General features: G+C 36.3%; 1 protein-coding gene across 1 annotated transcript in view; it reads left to right on the forward strand.

Moving 5' to 3' along the window:
• Nucleotides 1-8,854, forward strand: part of LOC108361066 (uncharacterized) — a 72,215-nt gene extending 63,361 nt beyond the window's left edge. The window contains exons 3-4 of the mRNA XM_017613596.1: nt 7,104-7,237; nt 8,467-8,854. Of these exons, the coding sequence (XP_017469085.1) occupies nt 7,104-7,237; nt 8,467-8,528 (196 nt within the window). The 3' untranslated portion in view covers nt 8,529-8,854. The remainder of the gene's footprint in view (nt 1-7,103; nt 7,238-8,466) is intronic.
• Nucleotides 8,855-11,703: the final 2,849 nt, after the last annotated feature.

The following is an 11,703-nucleotide window of genomic DNA, read 5'->3' on the forward strand; positions in this document are numbered from 1 at the left end:
AATACGAAAACTGCGATATTTTAGTAGCTACTGAAGATTATTCACTCAAAATTGATATTTACAATAACTTTTAGACGAAAAATAAGAATATTATACATTTTTGGAAAATGGGCGTAGCCACGCCCCACTTATGGTTACATCTTGGTAACCGCTGCAACAATTTCTTCCAAACTTCGCACAGTTGTTGGCCTTAGCACAGCATACCAAATGGCCGACCATTTTTAAAATCGGACGATAACCACGCCTACATCCCATATAACGGTAATTTAGAAAAATACAAAATCTTCGATAAATCAGTAATTATTAAAGCAAATTTATTCAAAATTGATGCTTGCAACAATTCTTTACCAAGAAATACGTTTATGATAAAATTTTGGAAAATGAGCGTGGCACCGCCCACTTATGATTACATATATGTATCTCGGTAACCGTTATACCAATTTGTACCAAACTCGGTATGGTTATTGTGCTTGCCACATAAAAGCAAAATGTTGAAAATAATTGAAATCGGACTAAACTTACAGCCGCTTTTCATATAGCGGTAATTTTCAGAAATGCTTTAAACTGCAATATTTCGAAATTTAAGGACGCTAATTTACTCAAAATTGATACACCCCGGCTTACCATCTAGCGGTAGCTTTCGGAAAGGTGAAAAACATATATTTAATACTTGCGCCGGGTATTTAATGTTCGGCTCCACCCGAACTTAGACTTTCTTACTTGTTATTTTATTCTTTATTTAATTTTTATCTACTACTTTTTAATTTCAAATACATTAAATAAAACAAAAAGACTTATGATAAAGTAAATTAAGGTGTTCTACAACAAAGTGTTTAAATACAAACGTATGTGGTACATGTGAAAATATAATAACATTAATCGCCAACACTAAAAAATATCCCGTCATGGTCGCTGAATGAGGTTTCATATGTTATCGCCCTTGTTCTGTCTGCAGAAAAACTTGCCAATAACCAATCAATCGCGGTTTCTTGCTTTGTATTAGGAAGATGTTCCAGTAAGGAATGCAATCCTAGTTGGCTCAAGCGCGTTCCAAGAACATCATTTGACGTAATGCGACAGACATTAAAGTCTCCAACAACTATTAATTCTCCATTATTTCTATTACTCAGCTCCTTTATATCTTCTTCCAATATTCTTCTAAATGCTGGTAATGAAAAAGATGGATTTCTGTATACTACAGCGATTGCCAAGTCTGGTTTTGATATCGCCAGAAACTGATACACTTTTCCGGCTACATGATGACTTTTAATGAAACTTGTGGTAAAGCAACTTTCATGACCAGTTTTACAGTAAATTATTACTCCATTCCGTGAGCGGCTTTGTCCAGTCTCAGTTGCTCCATCGATACGCGCCACAATACTATAGCCTTCGATTTGTAATTCTTCTTCTGGACGGGTCCAAGTCTCAGCAAAACAAATGATATCCGCTGAACAAATAAGGCGGTCACTTCTAATGTCATCAACATGTTTTCTTAAGCTTCTCATGTTTTGATAGTACAATAGAAGAGGGTTATCTGGGCGCTCAGTTGCAAATTTGTAGTGCGTCTCTAATTTTTTTAATGTCCGAAGTATATTCAGCTGTGCTTGGACTACTTCGTTGCCTCCAAAAGGTCTAGGTGGAATAAAATTACCTACAATAAATAGTCCTGAAGCACTTGTTGCTCTACTGCATCCGACAGTACAAAGCTGATCGGCTTATTCCCTTCTTAGTATGAATAGCAACCAATCTGTAAGTTGCTCCTTGGCTTTTGTGTATTGTTATTGCCTCTGCTGGTATTATAGGGAACTGCCTTCTTTCTATCGAGACTTGTTCGTTTCTTCTATATTGGAAGGTGCGCACTACTTCTTCAATTGGTGTCCAGCTCGGTTCGTGGGGGTGAGGCTTTTTGGAACGTGCTATTACTCCAATTCCTGGCTCGGAAAAGTGCATCCAAAGAATTACTGGTGTCCGTTCGGGGCCTCGATGGTCAATTTGCATTAGTCGGCCCGTAGCTCCATTTACCAAACCATCTGCAGTATTAATGTTGACCGCAATCATGTATTTTGCAGAGGTTTTCAGTTGTAAACCGTAGCACATTCCTTGTGTCTCCGATATTTTAAAATTCTTAATGGCATCCAATATAACCGTTTTACTTCGCTCCGAAAGAGAGTTCGCCTTCACACTGTCTTTCGCTGTAGAGATAAACTCTTCTGTGGCGATTTTAGCCAATCTTGCAGTATTATATAGAGATACATCCGCGTTGGAATAAAAAAGATGAATACAGTCGTTGGGTATCTCGTTAAAATTGGTTTCTCTTGCTTTAATGAGCTCGATATCATCAGATGTTATTTTTCCTTCGGACATGTTGTTGAGAGCAACGGCAAATGCCTGATCTTCTCTTTGGTGCATTATTTCGGTGAGTTCGAAGAAACGGAACAAATCCCAAAGTGGTGTGCCAGTAATTGCGCTATATGGATCCAATTGGTTTGGGGAGAAAATCCATCTGTCTCCTACTGGCGAGAGTTGCTTTAAGTCGCCAAAAACAATTAATGGTATACCTCCAAAATACTCGCTAGAGCGAAATATTTGCTTTAAACGGGCATCTAAATATCCAAATATTTTGGCACCGACCATTGAAATTTCGTCCACTATTATTAACTGAAGGTCTATTAGGTTTGAATAGATAGAATTAACACTATCATTGCTGAGAGGTCGTAATTCAGTTGAGGATTGGTTTATCGGTAAGGAAAAAATCGAGTGCAAAGTAACGCCTCCAATCCCAAATGCAGCTTTTCCTGTAGGAGCACACAATAAGACTTTAATTGTCTCGGGATTACTGCCGGATAAGCTGTTTGCTCGTGTTGTCAGTGACTGGTATAAAGCGGAAATTAATCGGCTTTTTCCTACTCCAGCTCCGCCTCCGACGTATTCGTAAAAGTGTCTCTTCAGCTTCATGTTATGGTGAACATGATAAAAATATTCCCGCTGTTTTCTGTTCAGGGACGCGCACAATTGAGAGCAGCTCATTTTCTTGAATAAGTATAGGTAGTCTTATGAGCCTGACCTCCTCCAAGTTTGGGTCCTGTGGCTCATCGCTTTGAAATACGTCGACATCATTGCCGATTTCTGGAATAGCTAGTGCTCTAAACTCTTCATCCAAGAAAGGGGTAACATCAACCTGAACATCTTCCTCTGCTGTTTGCTGATTTAAGTTCTCTAAAATATTTTCGAGCTCACGGTCTGAGAACTTGTCGTATTTCTGCTTGTTCTCTTCAATAATTGATTGGTTGTCATTACAAACTCATTCTATGTCAGCATCGATGAAATCAGCTGCTTCGCTACGCCAGGGATAAAATAGCATAGCCATTTCCCGAAAGTAGTCTAATCGAGAAAATTCAACACTAAAACGTCTCCACCTTAATATAAGAGGGCGCTTTCTCTTCCAGATGAAACCGCTCCTATCATTTAATTGAAGCCGGAGCTCGTTTGCTTCAGAATTTTCATCAACTGGTTCGACTTCTTCATTGTCCTCGTTTTCAAGTGTAGACACTGTTCTTGTTTTTGAAAATCGGTACAATGCAGCAAAATCAGCAAGACAGAGTTGCCCTAGCCGACTTGGCCTTTGAATATAATGATCCAGCAAGTTCGGTACATAAATATCAGTTGAATCAGAAGGAAGCCTTTCTAGATCACTTTTCGGCTTCACCATTCTGACTCTTTTGTCTGGGTGTGACGTATTAATAAAAATTTCTCCTTCGCTGGCTTCTGAAAGATGGAGACCCAAAATATTATAGGATGCTTCTTGGGCGGACACCTCCGATCCGTTAACAAATTTATTGCCTATGTGTTGTAATTTTTGCTTAATTGTGAAATTTCCGTCATTTATTTCATCCATGGCTTGTCTTAACAGCTGAGATACCCCTCTATTAGATTTGTTGATATAATTTATTATGTATGAACTGAATGTCCATATTTGCTCTATGCAAACGCAAAATGTCGCTGTTATATGCGTTAAGCAGTCTATCTGAAAATTTCCTTCGTAGAAATATTTGAGGCTTCTTTAAACTGGAACGCAGCGCTAATTTGTAATTCTCATAAGTTGTGGAAATGTCTGGATGCATTAAGAATTCCTCAAAGTTGTTCAAGTTCTCTGCTTCCATATTATCATTCTGTTGGCTTAAAACATTTTTAATTTTTTGCAACAGAGCCAGGTGTTGTTCGCTTACTTCGTTTTCGTCCAGAGGTAATAATACCTCAGTTCGGGGCATTGGTGGGTAAGGCATGTTGAAACGACAAACTTGCTGACCTCTTATATCTCTCAAGCAAGCCCGACCATGACTATGTCTTTGGTAGTCAATAAATTGCTGCACCTCTGGATTGCTTCCATCTGTTGTTATAAATTGGTCGACAAATTCCACAATGGGGTCAATATTTATAACACCTTCTGTCTCCAGAGTAGGTGCGTTACTTATCCAGTACATTCCATGACAGTGAGGACTACCTCTGTGTTGGAACTCAATCCTCCAGTAATAATGAATAAGCACATGTGGCTCAAATATTTTATCTTTGAGTAGCTTAACCATTTGTCGGAAACGATAAGTACCGTGAACAGGTTACAGGATCTGTCTTTATAAGCCGAGCCTTCTCTGAATTTGATAGTTGTGCTGCCTCAGTTTCGGAAATATCCATTTTGTCCACAAGTTTTGTTAGAATAACCAACAATTCAGTCCATTTTGTCTCTGCAGCCGACAGGGTGATAAATAACGATGGCAACCCAAATTGACGAATCATCGCTAAAACCTTCTTTTTCTCTGCCTCCCAGTGAGCAGGGGATGATCTGAGACCCTTTAGGATGTGGTATCCCTCGTCATGTTGGACTAAGTTGCTAATAAAATTCGTATCGACCATATTTGCTGCGGTGATGTTGGAGGCTCCAGATTTTTTCCGCAAACAAATAGAAATTGCATCTTTAATGCGCTGCAACTCATAATATTTATATTTCCAGAGCAAATTATCAACACGTGCACATCGTCGGTCATATCTGCGAACTTCTGACCTCACTATTTTGCTGTAGTTAAGCGTCGTTCGCCTTTTTTTGCCACAAAAAATTGTTGGAAAAGACAATTCCTCTGCATCGTCATCTCTTGTTATATCGATAGGAATTCGGCCCTCTAATGGAAGGTTTTCGATGAGCTCGTTATCCAAAAGTGTTTCTTGACCACCTGGATTTATCTCATCTTTTCCGATTAGCTCAATTCCAACATTTACCTCATGGCGCGTCTGCAAATCTCTGACGATATGCTCATCTGCCGGATCGGCGATAAAAGGCACTGATTCATGGTTCCGAACGTCTGCCAACCATCCTCCAGATGCCTGAATATTGTGCAAGCGGTACGATATTTCGAAATCTAAATACGCTTATTAACTCAAAATTAATTCTAACAATAATCTCTCAAAAAGAAATAAGATTATTATGGAAATTGGAAAATGGTCGTGGTGCCACCCACTTATGACTGTATATTTCATTATACTATAGATGTTGTTTGAAAGAAGGGTAAAACCATAACGGTGGTTTTCGGTATTTAATGTTCGACTTCACCCGAGCCTAGACTTCTTGAATTGATTGTCATAACTTAGACAAGGTACAAAATAATAGGTCCTTAACCATCTTAAATGGAGGAGTTAAGTAAAAAAACTTATACCTGTAGCTCACAATATTTCACTGTTTTAGCCGTCTAAATGAAGGGGTTTTTAAGAAAAAACTCAAATCCGAACAATTATAGTTATGGGTTACATACCTCATGGAGCACCGAATTGGCTGATTTCCTCAGTGGACTTTATATGGTTGATAAGTAAATAGCTCAGAAGGTGTCCCGGTTTTTGCTGTTAAAATGAAGGAGTTTTATTTGAAAACCTCATATCTCAACAATGTTGTATGGAGCCAATAGGTTAAGCGACCCGATCTTTGTAATTTTCATTTCTCTTGTTAATTAATGAAAATACTGCGAAATTTCATGTTCCTATCTGCATAAATTGAGGAGTTTTAACAAACAATTTCATATCTGAACAATCAGTTGTATGGGAGCTGTATGTTATAGTGACCCGATCTTTGTCATTTTCCCTGTAAGTATTCTGTTTATAATGAGTAGTAATAGTACGAAATGTCATGTTCCTAACTGCATAAATGGAGGAGTTATAACGAAAAATCCCATATCTGAACAATCAGTTGTATTGAGGATATAGGTTATAGCGACCCGATCTTTGTAATTTTCAGTGTAAGTCTTTTGATGATAATGGGTGGAAGTATTGCAAAATTTCATGTTTCTAGCTGCATAAATGGAGGAGTTATAACGAAAAATCCCATATCTGAACAATCAGTTGTATGGAGGATATAGGTTATAGCGACCCGATCTTCGCCATTTTTACTGTAAGTAATATCTTGATAATTAGTGACAGCAGTGCAAAATTTCAAGTTCCTAGCTACATAAATAGAGGAGTTATAACGAAAAATCGTATATCTGAACAATCAGTTGTATGGGAGATTTAGGTTATAGTGACCCGATCTTTGTAATTTTCAGTGTAAGTCTTTTGATGATAATGGGTGGAAGTATTGCAAAATTTCATGTTCCTAGCTGCATAAATGGAGAAGTTATAGCGAAAAATCTCATATCTGAACAATCAGTTGTATGGGAGCTATATGTTATAGTGGTCCGATTCTTCCGGTTCCGACAAATGATTAATACATTATAAAAATACACCCACCTACAAAATTTCATCCGGATACCACGAAAACTGAGAGACTAGATTGCATACAAACAGACAGACAGACGGACAGACGGACATGGCTAAATCGACTCAGCTCGACGTTGTGATCATTTAAGTATACATTTTAATGTATCTATCTCTTCTTATTCTGGTACTTACAAACATCGGACCAAAGTTATAATACCATTTCATGCTCATGAAAGGTATAAAAAGGCTGTTTATGCAAATAAGCGAGCCCGTTTTTCATCCGAGTTATCTCTTAATAAATATTTAAAGAAGCGCTGAGCGCGTATAATTTAAAAGGGATAAATTGATAAGTTTCCATTTAAATTTTTTAGGAATATGATAGATGTGGGCGCTATGGACTTACACAATCTTGAAAACGAGGAGTATAACGATAGAATAAAATTATATTCCCAACGCTTGCAGCAACAATGGAATAATATTCAGCATCCAAGTAAAGGAGCTTCAGGTACGTTTTAAATAAAATATATGTATGTATTAGACCGCCTCTACTCGCTAATGTCCGCCTCACCGCGCATGTTCGTATACCTTTAGGATAAAAAATAAGGTATTTAAAAAACATAATAAGGTATTGTAGTGGAAAAGATTCTTCTAATTATTTGTTTATAAGTCTTAAAATAGTAATTTCGCGAGAAAAGTGATATGAGCTACATGATTCAGAATAAATGTTGGAACATTGGTTTGGTGCATACTTTCGACCTGCACCTATCGTGCGAACAAAGTCAAAATTTTAATGCTAACGTTTCCTTGAAGTACAAAATTACGGTGACCAGATTTCTGTTAACAAAAATCGGGACATTTATAAAACATCGCATCCGAACATACAATTTGGTTTTTAGAATAAAAAGACTCGACGTCTTTTAATATAGGTTAATTTAAGAGAAAGAAACTTAAAAAAAGATCGCAAAAATGTATACATACAATATATACGGTGTCGAGAATGTAAATAGGCAAAAGATATTTTAGCAGTTCTGGATACTTTTCTTTGTTAAAAAATGTTTATTATTTTTTATGAAAATAAAGCTTACTATCTAAAAAACCATGTAAATTCATATTTTAAGCTTTGTAGAACATTTACAAAAGGTCGACGAATTTTAAAAAATCGATCAAATGTTTATACTTTTCAATTCGAACTTTTTAAGCATGCAGTTTTGTAGCCCATTAAATTTGAATATAAGTTCGAAATAGCTTAGACTTACCGTTGATTTGGCAATTTTTTGTTCGCGAATTTTCTTCCATATGTTCGAAAATTTTTTTGTATGGAGAACAAATATTTTTTTGTATGTAGCAACACCTTCCACAAAAAAATGACCAAATAAAAAAACAAAGGTAAGCTAGCTACTTAAAATGTACTTCGTTTTATTAAAGGTGAATGGGCTATAAAACTGCATATTCAGTATGTTTCTAAGAAATCGAATTTAAAAGCTCAAAGTTTTGATGAAACTGTCGAATTTTGCTAATTTTTGTACACAGTTTGATTGAATGGTTTTTGTTTTATAACGAGCTACAATTTCATAAAGACTTTTTTTGTATAATACGTACATATTTATATGTATATTGTATCTTTCTTTCGAAACTAACAATAAGTTTTCAAATCTTACAGACTACCATTAAATTAAAAATTTCTGCGGAAATGCTTAGAAATTTTGTAATTTTTTACATATATATTTATTGCAGTTGTTGCGGCTCTTGCAGCTGTCGGAATCGACAAGATTCTACGCAGCAGGATCGCTGGATAACGTGGTGGGCAAGCGTTCTGAAAGGACGAGTTCCGTACCGTCTTCGCTTCTCTGTATTTAAGTAACTACAATCCAGTAGACTGCGTTCGGTCGGAAAGGATAAGTTTCCGAGCCGCCTTACCCTGGTGTTGGGTAGTCGATCTGAAAGAACGAGTTCCGTTGCCCAAATTGATATATTGCGTATATCGAAATCTATACATAGTATAAAGGAAAAGTCGAGATTCTTTGTACGCGGTAATCTCGAAGCCTACTGAACGGATTTTGACGAGATTTTCTCTAATATACTCTGTATCCATGTTCAATCATAATAAACGTAGGCGCCAGTTCTGCACCGCCACTATCAAATGAAAATACTTAGTCTCAGATGTGTAATAATATATCATTTTTCTGAGTAGGGTTGCCACCTGCTTAAAAACTATAAGATCTTCACCGTTCGTTGGATAAATTAGATACCAAATGAAATTGAATGGCCTTCGCATGTACAAAAACTTTAATTTATGATGACATGATCTCTCTCTCCAAATACGTAAAAATGCATACATTCAGCGCGTGGCGAAGCCTCGCGCATCCGTGGAAGGCTAGTTTATTAAATTGCGCATGATTTGATAATATCGGAAAAATCCTTTTTTTTTTTGTTTTCTTGCATATCCCGGGCTAAGAAGATCTCTCGCTAGTTGAGCTGGATGGTTCATTAACCGTGCTGAGTAACTGGTGCTAAGCCCTCTTATCCCCTCATGCACCGTATTTACATTAAGATCTTTGTAGATATTCGTATTTTTTATGTATCACGGTGCTCCGCCTATGGCGCGTAAAATTTTCGACTGCAGTCTTTGAAGTCTGTTCAAAACTGAATTGCACGCTGTGCCCCAAAGCCCGATTCCATATGCCCAAAATTGCTTAATCATCATATTAAAAATTAACATATTGTTATCTAGGCTTAATTTAGATTTGTGTCCTATAACCCATTGAAGGCTTGCTTGTTTTATTTTCGCTCGAAAAATTTTGTTTTCTATATGCTTTTTCCAGGTAAGTCTTCTAAGTAGTGTTGTCCCAAGGTACTTGACACTACCTTTTTGTGGTATAGGCTGGCTGTTTATTTTAAGTGCTGGCTCTTTAGGGTCTGAACTAGGAATGTTAATCCCGCGATCCCGGGATCCCGAACTTATTAAGGTCTCGAAAATCCCGGGATTCTTGGCAAGCAATCCCGGGAATTTCGGGATTTGTAATTTGCTCTGATGGAAATAATAGAAACTCCTTTTCTTGACCAGTATTGGCTATATTTCGTTTTTTATATAATAATTAATATTATTTTATAAATGTCTAGCTCAGTATATATAACACCGCGCGATAGTAAATTTTAAACACAAATATCAATATATTCGCGAAACCCTGGGCCAAATATAGTAAAATTGCGTTTTTAGTTTTTCACTCTGACGTCAGTAATTCAAAAATGATTTAAAAAATTCATAGAAATGTGCTTAGAGAGGAAGTATGGGTATAAAATTAATGACGAAAGCTGTAGAATTTAAACAGATTCAAGTTTCTGGTGCGGAAGGGCTGGTAAATATTGAAAATGTCATTTTAATATTTTATCCTTGAAATTGTTTTTGAAAAAATTATATGTTAAGGGCTTATATAAACTTGATAACAGCTATGAATTTTAAATTCTAAAGAAATTTCCTATTGCATTTGTTACCCATATTTTTATTCTACATTGCATTGAACTTTTTTAACAATTCTTGGAATTAATCATATCTCGGAAATTACAAAGTCCTTCAAAATAAATGGTGCGGTCAGAAAAAATAAAAATAAAAACGCCACTTTAAATAAAAAGTAGGTTTCAAACCTATTTATTTATTATTTATTTCATGGTAGGAGAGCTTCTCAAACAATATAGAAGCAATTTTTTCGATTCAAGTTGTTGAAAAGTAATGAATATCTAAATCCCGGGATCCTGGGATTGGGACAACGCCATCCCGAAAATCCCGGGATCGGAAAAGCCGAAAAATCAAAAATCATTGCTTAGGATAGCAGTGTCATCAGCAGGGAATGGATTTTTAGGACCTAAAATCTTATAAAAAAAAAGCAAAATAAAATAACGAAATAGGCTGGAAAAGGCAAAATAAAATAGCGAAATCGGCAGGAAGAGACACTAGAAATAGTAAAAAAGGCAAGTGAAGGCACTAAAAAAAGAAAAAAACTGAAAAAAAACACTGGCTTACAGGAAAAATATTCAACGGACGCCACTATCCAATTCCTATACGGAATTGCTCGCTGATTCCGAAAACCGAGTTAATTTTTTATTCTATGGATAAGTTTTCGAGATCTTTACATACATGGCGTATGAGTAACATTTTTTCCTGCTCATTTTTCATACAAAACATCGTTGCGCATTTTCACATCGCACACCAAGATCTAAACTCAAAATTCAGAGAGGGAAATTTAACTGCTTGTGGATCGTACAGATTCAACGCAACTAATACAAATACAGATATAACAGTAGTTTTTTAGTTAATGTATGAAGAAAATAATATTTTCTTTAATTGGAAGTAAGTGCTATGAAATGATATTTGCAAACAAAATCGCCGACATTTTTTCTAAGTTGATAGCACTTTAGCTCTTTGTGTGCGATATGATCATTTATTACTTCTTTATTTATCCATCGATTTTCTCCATTATCAACTTGATATTTCTGTAATAGAACAGGCTTTAACACAGCTTTGAATGTACTAAACGTGCGTTCGAAGTGAGTTGATACCAGTGGCGCTCAATTTAAATATGGAACTTTTGAAACTCTTATATTATGAGGAATAAAGGTTTTCTCTTCGCTATTATCAAATGTGTATATATGGAATCAAGGAAAGGTAAATCGTGGACATTCTTAATTGAATATCCTCTATCTCTTTAGCAGAAAAAAAGGTAATTTCCATAAAATCCGTTCCCTGGTCATCAGCAGACGTTGAAGTGGCTAGAGCTTGATCAGTTGGCAAATCACGAGTGTATATTACGTACAATATGGGTCCTAGAACACTGCCTTGAGGGACACTTGCATATATAGGGTGACTTTCCGTTCTAAAGGAATTCTGCCTGATTGAAGCTTCTCCGCAGCAGAGGGCTTTCTAGAATTGCATGCGTATTTGCACGGAGTGAATCCTTTAGTTTGTATATAAGGCCA

The sequence above is a fragment of the Rhagoletis zephyria genome, unplaced genomic scaffold, assembly GCF_001687245.7.
Source record: "Rhagoletis zephyria isolate East Lansing unplaced genomic scaffold, Rhagoletis_zephyria_1.1 Rzeph_scaffold_00692, whole genome shotgun sequence".
NCBI classification, from domain to species: domain Eukaryota; kingdom Metazoa; phylum Arthropoda; class Insecta; order Diptera; family Tephritidae; genus Rhagoletis; species Rhagoletis zephyria.